This window comes from Caretta caretta, chromosome 1 (genome assembly GCF_965140235.1).
Source record: "Caretta caretta isolate rCarCar2 chromosome 1, rCarCar1.hap1, whole genome shotgun sequence".
NCBI lineage: Eukaryota > Metazoa > Chordata > Testudines > Cheloniidae > Caretta > Caretta caretta.
The window spans coordinates 23295331-23311380 of NC_134206.1; the positions used below are offsets into that span (position 1 = coordinate 23295331).

At 40.9% G+C, this 16050-nt stretch overlaps 1 protein-coding gene across 4 annotated transcripts; it reads left to right on the forward strand.

Moving 5' to 3' along the window:
• Nucleotides 1-60: 60 nt before the first annotated feature.
• Nucleotides 61-12834, forward strand: PRSS23 (serine protease 23). Of its 4 annotated transcripts, none has more exons than XM_048841823.2 (2): nt 61-497; nt 9473-12834. In XM_048841823.2, the coding sequence occupies exon 2, from the start codon at nt 9486-9488 to the stop codon at nt 10602-10604; it is 1119 nt and encodes a 372-aa protein (XP_048697780.1). In that variant the 5' UTR covers nt 61-497; nt 9473-9485; the 3' UTR covers nt 10605-12834. The 4 variants fall into 4 exon arrangements, with proteins under 4 accessions (XP_048697780.1, XP_048697771.1, XP_048697797.1 ...); XM_048841814.2 differs by having other exon boundaries at nt 63-493; XM_048841840.2 differs by lacking the exon at nt 61-497 and adding an exon at nt 2583-2607.
• The last annotated feature ends 3216 nt before the right edge of the window (nt 12835-16050 follow it).

Sequence of the window (16050 nt, forward strand, 5' to 3'; positions counted from 1 at the left end):
GCGGGGGGAAGGGCAGTGGATCTGCAGCACCAGGCCAGCCTCCTGCTAGCTCCAGCAATCCGGAGTGCGGGTGGGTTGGGTCTCATGGCGCCTGCGCTGCGGAGGCGCCAGTTGCTCTTTGCAGGAAAGTTTTGGTAGCAGCAGCGGGAGCCGGAGGGCTCGAGGGTGACACCTGCAAGGAGGACTGAGCTGCCTTTTCCAGCCCCCCCTCCCATCCCCTTCCCGCTCCCCTTGGAAGCTTTCTAGCCAATGCAGGGGAGCTGTGCACTGGGGATCGCAAGGGAAATGCAACTGGAAACCCCAAAGTGTGTGTAGCAACCTGAGCATTTCACTGAGGGGGTGATAGGAGGAGGCAGGTCTGAGTCAGCGAGAGATTCCATCAGAAGGCAGCAGAGCAGCCTGGAGTTATGGGACCAGACCCTTCACCTGCCTGATCTTGCTCAGAAGGGCACTTAGCTGTAAACCGTGACTGAGCCTTGCATGTGAGGAGGTGGTAAGTACGTAAAGCGATCCTGGACATTATGGTTTTAGAAGGGAGTGCAAGTGTAAATAGACCTGGCTGGCATATTCTCTGCACAAAAGGAGACAATTCTTTCTGGGGCTTGGGATGCTGACTTTTTTTAAGGGGGAGTCCTTGGGTCTATAACTTTTGCAAGCTGTAAACAGTCTGCTACCAAAAAAAAAAAAAAAAAAAAAAAACCAAACAAATTCCTTCAGCAAATCACTGATCCATGGATCAGTATTAGCCAGGGGGTGGACAAAGGGTATTGGGATGGGGATAACCAAGCTGCCTAGATAAGATGTGTTAAAAGTATTACTAGCTGTCTCTTTATTCGGTTAAAATGGTTTTTGTGCTGAGAAAGATACAAGTACAAAATCTTACCGAGATCTAATCATCAGACATAGTTGATACGGACAAAGTAGAAGAGTCATTTCAGGCTAGAAGTTGTGGAATCCAAAGTCAATATCACATTTCCTAATTGAGAGATAGTCTTGGGACCTTTAGCCCGGTGCAGTTTATTTATTTATTTAGGAAGAATGAAATCTTTGGCATTAGTTATCAGAAAGAAACTAGCCAATAAATTAAATAGAATCCAGAGAATTATTTCATGACCGCTGTCTTTCCTCCATGAGTTTGCCTGCCTTCAGTTTTGTTCACACATTTTTAGGAAGCATAAGGCAATTTCTTTGGGTGGAAATTAATGTTTAACTCTTAGCTACATGAATGTGAACACACCCTGGCCAACCCTCCTCCCCCCAGAAAATATATCTAGCAAACAAAAAGTAGAATAATGTTTCTTCTTGGATTCTGATTGTGAACTGAAATCACCTAACTCCTGAAACTATAGTATCGGCATTTGTTGGATGCAAACACTTCTTTTTCAAGCTATAATCATTCATCAATAGTTGTTAATTTTTAAATAGAAGAAAAAACATGCCTAGTAGAACTGACACTGTGCAAATTACATCATTTTGAAGTACAAACAGGGACTGGCAGAGCATCTTATGAGAAAATAGCTGATAAAAAATCATGTTTTCTTTATTTCACACTGGGTGACACCCAGGAGACATTCACAATAGCCAGCAGCTGGAGCAAGTTCTCCTAGGTAAGGAGTTGTGGTGCTGAGCTCTGCACTGAATGGCTGCAGGTCTATTGATAATCCATTTTTGTTAAATAAAGATATTAAATTACCTGTATTTTAGGCTATTGCTACAATTGGGGACATTCAGTCTTGTTCCTAGGGTGGGTGATAGATAGCTCAAGTGGAGATCTGCTTTGCAATGTCCCATAGGGCAGTGGCTCTCAACCTTTCCAGAGTACTGTACCTTTTGCAGGAGTCTGATTTGTCTTGCGCACCCCCAGATTTCACCTCACTTAAAAACTATTTGCTTACAAAATCAGACATAAAAATACATAGCACACTAGTACTGAAAAGTTGCTTACTTTCTTATTTTTACCATATAATTATAAAATAAATCAACTAGAATATAAATAATGTACTCTCATTTCAGTGTATAGTATATAGAGCATTGTATGAACTTTTAGTTTGAACTGATTGGCTAGTGCTCTTTATGTAGCCTGTTGTAAAACTAAGCAAATATTTAGATGAGCTGATGCGCCCCCTGGAAGACCTCTGTGTACCCCCACGGGTACATCTATCCCTGGCTGAGAACCACTGCCATAGGGAACAGTGTTTGGGCAACTACAATAACTCCTGTCACATTACATTACAGTGTGTATGGCTCAGGTTGGTTGATATCAGTGACCATGTGTATCATCACTTACAATTTGCTAATTTAGAGAATGGTCCATAATCTGTGGTCCTGTGTAATGAAAACCAAAACTATTTTATAGCAAGGGGAAAAAATGGATGGGGGTGGGTGGGGAGGCAGACAGAAAAATCTTCTAAAGAAATTGAACTAATTGGTAAAAATATAAATATGGTTCTATTTTTTTTTTGTGTCACTCTAGTACATGTGCCAAAATGCCCTCTGTGTCTACTGTATATGTTGGTAGATACCTCTGATTTGATAGTATTGAAATCTGTTTCAGGTTTTCCAGCACATCTCTTCTTATAATCTTCAAACTAGTGGAGAAGGGACAGAGTGAGTGAAACTTTACTCAGCCACTGGCCTCACTGTTCAGTGTCACTGACAGACTAATGTATATGTGTTATGTTTTAATTGCACTGAGAGCTTTGGTAGCTCTTAAACTGATGCTCGGTTAGTTCTGTGTTTTAACAAGTTTCATGACTCAGAAAAGCAGCTGAGGTATTTTGGCACAGTTGTAACAGTAATTTGGTTCATTTCTGTCATTTGGATTGAGGTAGGTTTTGGTTGGTTTTTTTGTCACAGCCCTATGGAAAAACTTTCTTCATTTCAAAATGTAGTGGAGACTAGTCTGGTCTTTCAGACTAGGATTGCACACTGTACATTCCAGGATTTATTTTCATTTTACAGTCTATTATGAGTACCACCCCTGAATGCTGAACTCTTTCAAAAATGTACTTGCTTATTAGAAGATGATTCATGTATGCTCCGAACAAGGCAGTTCTCTTTCACCAGCATTTTCTTAAGGCATGACTGTCTGTTGCAGACAGGAAAATGTGTCTGCAAGTGTTCTAGTAGCATGGGGAGCCCCAGAGTAGCTGTCAGTGTTTCCATTCCCAAAGCAATTGTAATGCCATTATCACACCTGACCATGTACAAAACACTTTCTGGAGGTTCCTATCCTGCATAGCAGAGCAATATTTTGTATTGAGTAAAAGAGTGTTCAGCGCTTCTGACATAATTCACGAAAGTGTTATTGTAGCCATGTTGGTCCCAGGATAAGAAAGAGACAGGGTAGGTGAGGTAATGTCTTTTATTGGACACTCTGGTTACCTTCTCCAGACCTGAGGAAGAACTTGAAAGCTTGTCCCTTCCACCAACAGAAGTTGGTCCAGTAAAAGATAGTACATCACCTGCATTGTCTCTCTGAGAATTCAGTAAAACAGAACAATAGTTTCTAAAGTATAAACAGTTGTACATTGCTGAACAGTATTCTCACCAATGAACTAAAAATATGTTACAATAATCAATGGAAATGTGCTTCATTTCTTTTCCATTTTATCTTGTTTTCTGACATCTTTGAGCAAGACTTGCAAAATAATCATTATTTGAATCTAGTTCAAGGGTAATATGGCACAGAAATGTCCTGCCTACTATTTATTTTCTTTAAAACTAGAAATGAAGGGGTAAATACTAGGTTCCCTTGGAATAAATTTGGCATGGTGCCTAATTTTGGTTTCAGAATTAGGGAACATCCACTCGCTTTCAAAAATAAACTCATGTTTCCCTCAGATAACTTTTTGAGATGATTCCCCCATATGGAAAGAAATGACATGCAGTGGTTTGCATCCCGTGATAAATTGTACAAAATTTATTCTACATACTGTACATCAGAATAAGCTTGTATAGATATATGCCTACCTGAGTTTCTTAGATTTTAACAGTGAAACAATAGTAATTTATTATCTGGATACATTACACAGACTGAAACAAATGTCCCACTCTGTAATCAGTTTTGGCTACTAATCTGACACCGAAGCTTTTAATTTTTTTTCTCTAGTGCCTTATTTATGTTTTGATAAGAATTGAGATAACAGAATAGTAGCTGATGAAACGGCCTTTACATCCAAAAAACTCACAATGGGATCAGGCAGCACTAAAGACAGGGAAAAGTTACAGGAAGCTTTATACAAATGCATTAATTGCTGTAAAGCCCGCTTTAAAAAAGTTCATAGTAGGCACAGATGTGATTCATTCTTTTGAAACGTTTTCTGGGCACATGTACAGTTCCAACACATTCATCTTCTTATTCTCCTCATTGGAAGGCTACCCTCTGCTGGCTGAAACTACATTTACACAGAGAAGGGGAAACTTTCAGCTTTAGGCAAATGATGGTCTACAGCAGTGGTTTTCAACCTGTGGTCCGCAGACCCTAGGAGCCCACAGACTATGTCTAAATTTCCAAAGGATTCTGTAACTCCATTTGAAATTTTTTAGGGGGCTGCAAATGAAAAAAGGTTGAAAACCACTGGTTTGCAGCATGAAACAGTTTCATTCTTCCCCTCCTGCCCACTCCTAAATAAACCAGCTAAGGGTGAGTGGCAGTCGTGTCACCAGGAGTGGCTTTATGTGACAAATTAATTAAAAAGGGATCTGATGTATATGTCTGAAACGTCATATGTCTTAAGGGATGATCTTCATGTTGCTCTAGAACTCTGGGAAAGACAGAGGACCAAAATGAAGCCTGTTACTGTGCAGTTCCAGTAACGGAATACGTTACCCTGTGAACTACCTAGCCAGAATGACATCTATACTCAGTTCCTAATGGTTCCCACATATGGTCCTCCCTATCACAAGTAAGGTTAGTTCTCAGCTGACTAATGCGAGAACATATGGTTTACAGAGCTGGAATGGTAAGATTTGTTTTTCATAGAATCATAGAATCATAGAATATAAGGGTTGGAAGGGACCCCAGAAGGTCATCTAGTCCAACCCCCTGCTCGAAGCAGGACCAAATCCCAGTTAAATCATCCCAGCCAGGGCTTTGTCAAGCCTGACCTTAAAAACCTCTAAGGAAGGAGATTCTACCACCTCCCTAGGTAACGCATTCCAGTGTTTCACCACCCTCTTAGTGAAAAAGTTTTTCCTAATATCCAATCTAAACCTCCCCCACTGCAACTTGAGACCATTACTCCTCGTTCTGTCATCTGCTACCATTGAGAACAGTCTAGAGCCATCCTCTTTGGAACCCCCTTTCAGGTAGTTGAAAGCAGCTATCAAATCCCCCCTCATTCTTCTCTTCTGCAGGCTAAACAATCCCAGCTCCCTCAGCCTCTCCTCATAAGTCATGTGTTCCAGACCCCTAATCATTTTTGTTGCCCTTCGCTGGACTCTCTCCAATTTATCCACATCCTTCTTGAAGTGTGGGGCCCAAAACTGGACACAGTACTCCAGATGAGGCCTCACCAATGTCGAATAGAGGGGAACGATCACGTCCCTCGATCTGCTCGCTATGCCCCTACTTATACATCCCAAAATGCCATTGGCCTTCTTGGCAACAAGGGCACACTGCTGACTCATATCCAGCTTCTCGTCCACTGTCACCCCTAGGTCCTTTTCCGCAGAACTGCTGCCTAGCCATTCGGTCCCTAGTCTGTAGCTGTGCATTGGGTTCTTCCGTCCTAAGTGCAGGACCCTGCACTTATCCTTATTGAACCTCATCAGATTTCTTTTGGCCCAATCCTCCAATTTGTCTAGGTCCTTCTGTATCCTATCCCTCCCCTCCAGCATATCTACCACTCCTCCCAGTGGTTAGTTTGTTATTCTGTACTTTTCCTCTCACTATTTATGCAACCAGTGCTCACTATGCCATCTTTCTGCCAATTTGCAGCTGTCTAAATCGGTAGATTTAGCAAGACCCAGCTGGTTTCCAATATTAATCCAACACTTTGCTGTCTAAATCATGAATGTGTGTAAATTCAGGATGCAAGGCAGGAAAGGGAGCATGAGAAGTCAACATTTCTAGCTGAATAAATGAGCAGCCATTTCCCAGTCTTATGAGGTCTCTGATTTTGTGATTATTATTGATTTTCAAGGCTGGCTAAGATTTTCCAGATGTTCCAGAAGTGACTAATGATCCCGCACCCTTCAAAGGGTGGGGGCTCAATGCTTTCTGAAAATCAGGCACCTTTAAGGTGTCTGTTGTTTGGCATTCAAAAATCGAGGCACCCAAAATCACTAGTTATTTCTGAAAATCATATAACCATTTCTGGGGCTAGGAACTGGGGCATTATGTTCAGCCCCCATTCACCAAGTCCATAATCTACACGTTTTATCTGCTTTTTTAGTGGTGTGGCAGAAATCTAATTTGCTGTCAAACGCAGCTTATGTCCTGAATGTAAGAAGCCCATGCTAGGTCAGACCAATGGTCAGTCTAGCCCAGTATCCTGTCTTCCGACAGTGGCCAGTGCCGTATACTTCAGGGGGAATGAACAGAACAGGGCAATTATTAAGTGGTCCATTCCCTGTTGTCCAGTCCCAGCTTCTGCCACTCAGAGGTTTAGTTGTGTCCCTGACCATTTTGCCTAATAGCCATTGATGGACCTTTCCTCAATGAACTTATCTAATTCTTTTTTGAACACAGTTATACTTTTGGCTTTCGCAACATTCTCTGGAAATGAACCCCACAGGTTTACTGTGTGTTGTGTGAAGAAGTACTTCCTTATGTTTGTTTTAAACTTGCTGCCTCTTAGTTTCATTGGGTGGCCCCTGGTTCTTGTGTTATGTGAAGGGGTAAATAACACTTCCCTAGTCACTTTTTCCACACCATTCACGATTTTATAGACCTCAATCATATCTCCTCTGAGTTGTCTCTTTTCTAAACTGAACAGTCCCAGTCTTTTTAATCTCTCCTCACATGGAAGTTGTTCCATCCCCCTAATAATTTTTGTTGCCCTTTTCTCAACCTTTTCCAATTCTAATATATATAGTTGAGATGGGGCAACCAGAACTGTACTCAGTATTCAAGGTGTGGGCACACCATGGATTCATATAGTGGAATTATGAGATTTACTGTCTTAATATCTGTCCCTGGCCTAATAGCTTCTAACTTTCTGTTAGCTTTTTTGACTGCCTTTGCACATTGAGCAAATGTTTTCGAAGATCTATCCACAGTGACTCCTAGAGCTCTTTCTTGAGTGCTAACAGCTAATTTAGACCCTGTCATTTTGTAATATAGTTGGGATTTTATGTTTTCCAATGGGCATTACTTTGCACTTGCCAACATTGACTTTCATCTGCCATTTTATTGCCTAGTCACGGAGTTTAGTGAGGTCCTTTTGTAATTCTTCACACTCAGCTTTGGCTGTAACTGTCTTGAGTAATTTTGTATTGTCTGCAAACTTTGCCACCTCTCTGTTTACCCCCTTTTCCAGATCATTTATGAATATGTTGAATAGCACTGGTCCCTACACAGATCTTTGGGGGAACCCGTTATTTACCTCTCTGCATTGTAAAAACTGACCATTTATTCTTACTCTTTGTTTCTATCTTTTAACCAGTTACTGATCCATGAGAAGACCTTCCCTCTTATCCCATGACTTCTTACTTTGCTTAAGAGCCTTTGGTGAGGGACTTTCTGAAAGTCCAAATACATAATATCAACTGGAACACCCTTGTCCACATGCTTGTTGACCCCTTCAAAGAATTCTAATAAATTGGTGAGGCATGATTTCCCTTTACAAAAGCCATATTGACTCTTCCTTAATATATCATGTTCATTCTGAAAGATGTGTTTTGCCTACCTTTGTCTTAGCATTGATTACTACAAATGATGCTGACTGTAAAATTATCCAGAAGTAATATTTGAATCAGACACCTGTATTCTCTGCCAGACCATGGTTCCCGAAGGGCTCCCCAATACACCTTAGGAACAGAGAACTGTTTTGTAAAGAGTTGGGGAGAGTTATTTTCTTTTTAGTTCGTAGACATCTTCTGCAACTGTTTGTTGTAGTTTATTCACTTGAGGCATTTCAGGAATGATCATGAAGCCATTATCAGTGTAACCAGCAGGGTTTCAATATACATAAGCTCAATATAATTGTGATGTTTTGTTTGTATAATCCTTGTTCAAGAGAAGTCCTGCCTGCCTTCTCCCACCGAGCACTATGGCTCCTGCAGTGATTCAGCTGTATGGCTAATTTTCAAATAAACTTCAGTTACACATTTTCTTTGTTCTCTGCTGCTTGAGACACTCTGCCTGTGGTTCATAAACACATTTACAGTCCCTCTGCGCTGTCAGAGGGTTGGTTTGCATTTCTAATTAATTTGATTTACTGTGGAATAAATCAATATGTTAGCTGAAAGTTCCTTCAGTACCTATAATCTTTTCTTCATTAGCTACCCTCACATAATAGCCGGACCTTCCCCATGCAAGCCTAAGGGGTAAAGTATGTTAAATAGACTAGAAACCCTCCTCTGTCTTAAACTGCAGGGGAAGCAAGCCTCTAATATACCAATGCTACAGAAACATGCCACCTGTGTATTTACTTCATCCATTTGATTAATTGTTAACCAAGATTATAAGCCCCTTGGAGCAGGAGCCCTCTATTTACTGCTTGTTTGTACAGTGCCTGGCACTGTGGGGTCCTGGTCTCAGTGAGGGCCTCTAGGGGTTACTGTAATATAAACAATAGATTATAAGTCAATTCATTGTAGCCTCTGAATGTAGGTATATACTAATAGCCTGGCATTTTGTTCTGCTCCTCTAAAGATGCTGAGTACCTGCAGTTCCCACTGATGTCAATGGGAGATGCTGGTGCTCAGTACCTCTGGAGAACCAGGAGGCTACCTATTTACAACTGTGCAGCCAAATTTAGATTTAGATTCCCACTCTTGGCACCCAAATTTGAAAGTGTCAGCCTGAGGGGTTTGTTACAATGTCTGCATTGACCTAGCAGTCAGCCTAATATCCAGTAAAAGAAGAATTTGAAACAATTGGGACCATTAAAATTACTGGTTGGGAGCAGGGAACTCTTCTTAGGGGGCTTATGAAGTGGAGCCTGCGGGCTGCGTGATGTAGGCTGCCTGACATAAAACTGTACTATACCTACAATGCTACCAGTTTGCTAAGAACAGAAAGACAATCAGTTGATATCTCAGGACTGGCAGTAGACCACATAAATAATCCCAAGGTCAAGTGCAAGCTTTAAATGAGCTACGATGTATTATACAGAACTTTTCCTTCCCCCAGTTACGAATCGCCTGATCCTGTGCACTGACTTCAATAGGATCAAGATTTACCCTTAAGTAGGGATAAAATTTCAGAACAATGCCAGGCATTTTGTTTGGCTAGAAAACTATTGCTTTGCAATGGTGAATGAATGTTTGCTTTAATAACCAGAGGATTCTTTTCTTTCCCCAGATTGGTGTTCAGCATGGCAGGTGTGCCAACTTTGATCCTCTTCCTGTGCACTGTTAAGGATGTTCTACCATCCAATTCCCGCTGGAAACCAACCTGGCCATCTTACAAAGTGCCAGTAATCCTGCCACAATCTACCCTTAATCTAGACAAACCACAATTTGATGCAGAAACCAAACTGGAGGTGGTATCCTCTTGTGGCCTAGAGTGCCACAAGCGCTCCCCGCTGCCGACGTATGAAGAAGTGAAGGACTACCTGTCCTATGAGACCTTGTATGCCAATGGTAGTCTTGTTGAAACTGAAGTAGGCATTTACATTATCAGCCGTGGTGGTGATGGGTCACAAAGCAGATCTCGAACAAAGAGGCAGATTTATGGCTACGACAGCAGGTTTAGCATTTTTGGCAAGGACTTCTTGTTGAATTACCCTTTCTCCACTTCGGTGAAGTTGTCCACAGGTTGTACAGGGACGCTGGTGGCAGAAAAGCATGTCCTTACCGCAGCTCACTGCATTCACGATGGCAAAAGTTACGTCAAAGGAGCCCAGAAACTGAGGGTGGGCTTCCTGAGGGCTAAAGTGAAAGATGGTAGCAAAGGGGCTAATATCACGAGCTCAACAATGCCTGAAAAAATGAAATTCCAGTGGATCCGGGTGAAACGGACACACGTCCCTAAAGGATGGATCAAAGGAAATGCCAATGATATCGGCATGGATTATGACTATGCCCTGTTGGAGCTCAAGAAGCCGCACAAAAGAAAATTTATGAAGATAGGTGTGAGCCCACCAGCTAGACAGTTGCCTGGAGGGAGGATTCACTTCTCTGGCTATGACAATGATCGTCCGGGAAATCTGGTTTACCGTTTCTGTGATGTCAAAGATGAAACGTTTGACCTCTTATATCAGCAGTGCGATGCCCAGCCAGGGGCGAGCGGCTCTGGGGTGTATGTGAGGATGTGGAAGAGACAGCATCAGAAGTGGGAGCGTAAAATTATTGGGATATTTTCAGGGCATCAGTGGGTGGACATGAATGGTTCCCCACAGGATTTCAATGTGGCTGTTCGCATTACACCCCTCAAATATGCACAGATCTGTTACTGGATCAAAGGCAACTATCTTGACTGTAGGGATGGATAAAGACAATGAATCTTCCAGAAAGCACTTCATAGCCTTAATTACTTATCCAAGGAAAAGCCAAATTTCTATCATTACGAATGTGTGTGATTCTACTTTGAGATACCTGGACATAATTTATAAAATTACAAGCAGGCCACCTTGTTCTTTGGAAAGTGATTGTGTGACATAATTGCAGTTAGAAAATGTTAATTTGAGGAGGAAGAATAACTGCTGGGAGAGGAGAGCTCAGGTGGAATTGCTGACTTTGCAGTTCTAGCAGTTTAAGATTAACTTGGGGGTTGGTAGACAATGCAAAATCTGAAGGGTTTCCAAAGAGTTGTATGAAAGGAATGCTGTCGGGTACCTCACACCGGCTTTGTTTGTACCCCAAACACAGGATTGATGGAAATGTTTTAATCTGAAATTTTAAACAAAAATATTTCCATGATATTGGAGGTAAAAAGGGGTGTTTAACAACAACCCCCCACCTGCAGTGTTTGCCACCTAAATGTTGCAGTATTGTGCTAGTACATGAGAACCAGAGTGCAAGAGAGACTTCTTTAGGCTTACATTGTTGAGGATGAATGTCATGCAAATAACATAAAGGGTAAATAAATAGATGTGATTTTTCCAGTTTTAACTTTTGAGTGATTTGAGGCTTTATGAGTAACATAGGTAAGAAAATACTTTTTAAACATCTAGGCCATAATCATGCAAAGCCAGGCATGCATGGAATTTGAGTCACGCAAGCGGTGCTATTGAGTTCTGCTCACTTAAGTAGAGTTGTGCATGGGATTAAATTTTTAGCATTTGGGCCACAATTGTTAACATGACAGGGTCCTTATACATATATTGTATAGAAGGTGTATAGGGGGAAGAGAGTTGTTTCCTTTTGTGACTTATCTAGATCTTTAATCATGGAAAATTTCTAGCCGTCAGCATCCCCTCCAGCAATGCAAGCCCTTTGGGAGGGGAGAACCACCATCCTTAGTTTTCTTGGCTTCCTAAGTTGTAAGGCCTTAAAATAAATAGAAGGAGAGAGGATGATGTAGTTGTTACTGCATTTTTCCTTCCATCCCTTGAATCTGTGCCCTTCTTCCCACAGATGGATGAGAAAGAAAGAAAAGATTTGTTAACTAGATTTCTATGTGTCTCTCTGCCATCCCACTTTGACAGTGTACCTTAACCCAGATCTTGACTTCTTATTTTTTCTTACAGCATTTGGGGCAGTTTTTTTTCAGAATTGCTAGTCATGAGCAGTTCTTGACACGCACAACTCACCAGTTCTGCAGCTGTAATAGAGCTAGTTGAAAGAGCCAAATTGTAGGACGTAGTCTGAAATATGGATAAAATGATGCACCAGTGTCTCTTGTAGACATTGATGCCTGTAATTTTACTGTAGCAAAATCATAATTCCAACAAAAACTACCTTTTTATGAGTTGAGAAAACCCAGCCAAATACTGTTGTGCAGCAAACAATGTTGGTAAAACAAAGAACTTTCTACATATAATATTTCTCAGATGGATTTCACCACTGTATTTCAGTAACATTGCTAGGCTGGTGTCATGGCAGGCTGTCACCACTCTTTAAATAGGAAGGTGGACACTGCTTCAAACTCTAGTCTCCATTCCATCCATGCATCTCCCGCTAATTTCTGAAGCTCGTTGACTTATGCATTGCAGAGATATTACTGCAAAGTGCAGCGCTGTCCGGCAAAATGGCTGAGCTGAGCAAGATTGAGTCTAGGTAGGCTTTGTTCCTGAGCTTTATAGGAGAATTGTAATTCAGTTAAGCCTTATTTTTCTTTCACTTTACTAATTTTTGTGGTGTGGGAAAACACACTCCTGATGGTGCTTTATCTTTCTAGAGGCTTTCTGAAAGCCATTTTTGCTAGAGCAGCCTAAAGATGTTTTTGATAGCAGGTGCAGTGTTCAAGACTGTGGAACCCTTCCTTGCTGGGTGTTTGCACTCAGATACGTACAGTTACTAATGCTTTAAAAATATGAATAATCACCATATGTATTTGACAGACTTCTTCTGCCTTTTTTATTCTAGATTTACTTTATTTTGTGGCTGTTAGCTGGAGCACTTCTGTTTGAATGTATCACAGTGAATAAAGAAAAGTAATGGAATTTCAGTGCAGACACTCTTGTACTTGTACTTGTACCATACCTGGGTTTGTAACTTCAATCTCTTTTAGCTGTTACTTATTTGTAAAGGCATTCAAATACAAGCACAGTTGTATCAACATCCTCGATGCTGTTTCTTCATTTATTTCCTTTCAGCTTTCTTTCTTTCCTCCACAGTCATTGCAGATAATCAAATGTATTTCAGTAGAGATGATTATTTAACCCTACTGAAAGGCCTCTGGAAATGCTCGCCTGCATGTGATGGTTGCATTTCCAAATCAAGAGTCATAGGATCACCTTAGAGATGAAAATGACCTATTACAACACATAGTCAAACTCATTCTTAATGTAACTCCACTGCAGTAAAGGGAGGAATGTGGCCCAATGATTCCATCTCCTGCAAAAAGAAAGGGAGTACTTGTGGCACCTTAGAGACTAACCAATTTATTTGAGCATAAGCTTTCGTGAGCTACAGCTCACTTCGTCGGATGCATACTGTGGAAAGTGTAGAAGATCTTTTTATATACACACAAAGCATGAAAAAATACCTCCTCCCACCCCACTCTCCTGCTGCTAATAGCTTATCTAAAGTGATCACTCTCCTTACAATGTGTATGATAATCAAGTTGGGTTATTTCCAGCACAAATCCAGGTTTTCTCACACACACACACACACACACACCCCTGAGAAAACCTGGATTTGTGCTGGAAATGGCCCAACTTGATTATCATACACATTGTAAGGAGAGTGATCACTTTAGATAAGCTATTAGCCGCGGGAGAGTGGGGTGGGAGGAGGTATTTTTTCATGCTTTGTGTGTATATAAAAAGATCTACACTTTCCACAGTATGCATCCGACGAAGTGAGCTGTAGCTCACGAAAGCTCATGCTCAAATAAATTGGTTAGTCTCTAAGGTGCCACAAGTCCTCCTTTTCTTTTTGCGAATACAGATTAACACGGCTGTTAGTCTGAAACCGGTTATCTCCTGCAAGTGCAGGATATAGTCTCATGACAAAGAATATAATGGACCCGATTTTCCTACTCTTACGTTGGTGTAAATTGGAAATAACGCCTTTGACAACAACAGTTACAGTGAGAGGAGAACAGGGGTCATTGAGTGAAAATATGGTGCATGCACTGAATTTTGTTTTTAGATGTGCAATTTTGAGAATTTAGTCCCTGATTCTTTGAAACACATAAGCACATGCTTACTTCCCATTAAAGCACATTCTTAAGTGCTTTACGAAACTGAAGCCTTAGCTCTCAGGTATTCTAAAGCATCTTAATATAAATATAGAGATGCTGTTAAGGCTGGTGGAGTGAACATTTTCAATAGGCAAGCCAACTGGTATGTATAATTTTTTATCAGTCAAATTACCAGTAACTTATGCAGCAAGTTTAGAAAGAGGTAGTGGGGGATCACTTTCCTCTTACCGTAATCCCTATGCGTGCACTAGGTTTTTAAACATAAACTCAAGGGAATTTGTAGACATCTTGGGTGGAATTTTCATATATACTCAGCATTGGCTTAATTGCTCCCAGTTACATCAGTGGAAGTTTTGCCACTGTTGTCAGTGGGAGCAGACTTCAGCCAATGCTGAGTGGTTTTGAAAATCCCGTTCTCTGAATGCATTTGTCTTGATGTTATAATTGGGGCATATTTTAACTAGAGAAAAGCAGCTCATCAAGGGGGCAAAAATAACTTTTGTTTTTAAAGGCACAATATGGCAAACCCACATCTAACAATATACTACATTGCTTTTATATCTCAGTATAGTGCAGAGGAGGAACCTAGATATTCTGTTCTGGTTAGTTTTAGATTCTGGTACATGGAAAGGATTACATGGGTTGAAGCGAACCTCTCCTGTTACAGCATCCTTACAAGGCTGACATAGGGTAAATCCTGGTTAGTCTGAAATAACTCTCCCCTCTGGATGGAGGGGTTGATGAGGGGATGGGGGTGGGGAAGATGGAAACTGAAAAGAAGCAAGAACACAGAACATTCTCAGCTCTCCCAGGTGGCCATACTGAGCTTGTTTCACTGAGAACTGTAGAATGTCAACATGGTCCGTTGTCAGAGCAAAGGTATTCTCCTTGAATCTGTAATTGCTTTGCAATGGAATTCCCGGGCCTGGCTGCGTATAGTGCAGTGGTGATCTTAAAGTTCCATGCTGAACTCTGAGCAAGTATAATACATACTTGAAATTCTTTTCCGTGTTGCCACTTAATCTGCCATTTGTTAGCCCTTCCTGGTAGAGTGCCAACTCAATGTGCACACTGTCTTTTTCAAGGGAAGCTTTCAAAGAATGGAAAGAGCATGCCGGGTGGGTAGAAACATTTCTGTTTTCTTGGAGTGAAAGGAAATGGTGGACAGCCCAAAGCAGCAGAGAGAGGAGTGTAGTTAAATGGGGCATCAGTACAGCATACAATAAGAACAGGATTTAAAGTACTGTATTGGTCACATTTTGTAAATGATTATTTACATTTCCATAGCATTTTTTATCTGAGAATCTAAAAACACATCATAAGCATAAATTAATTAATCAAAATGCCTCTGTGAGGTAGGTAGGTAAGTAGTAGTATCTGACTTTTTAAAGACATGAAAACTGAGACACCGAGAGCTTAGGCCAAAATTTCCAAACATACATCCTAAAGTTAGACATCTACAGATAAATAAGTGGCCTCATTTACAGGTGTCCTAAACTCCCAATTAGGAGCTCAAATATGGAGCTTGGTTGTCCATAGTTAGGCAACCATACTTGAAAATTCTGGCCTAAGTGGCTCCTCCATTGTCACACAGGAAGTTTTCGCTTGAGCTGAGACTACAGCCCAGATCTTTTCCAGCCCAATCATATCCTTGAATCACAAGAACATCTTTTCCCATTTCTGCGTGGTAAATACTAGCGGGCATCTGAAAGGTGTATTACTGTGGATTCTACTTGAATGTGGATTTGTGCAGGTGAGTAAAAAAAGGGTAGAACAAAACTGGAAGGGAAAACATCTGAGTGGCCTGAGCTCTTGCCAATGGTAATGAGAAATTGGGTGAAAATTAGCAATAATACTTCACAGTTCTATGAGGCCTGATTCTGAAGTCAGTTGGTGTCTTTCTGTTAACTCAGGGGGATTATTAGTCAGGCTTATAGTGCTTTTTGGCTAAAGATTTGAAAGTACTTCACTAACAACTGCTGAGTGAGTTTATATAAAATTTGGGGGCTAGTGGAAGAGAGAAGCTAATATTCTTATGCAAAGATTTTATTGGATGTCTAATGTTTTTGTTAAAAGAAAATAAAACATAATTAACAGCATGAATGTAGACCAATGTGTATGTACAGCTG

Coding starts and splice junctions, on each gene's coding strand:
- PRSS23 (XM_048841823.2), top strand. CDS start 9,486: ATGGCAGGTGTGCCAACTTTGATCCTCTTCCTGTGCACTGTTAAGGAT.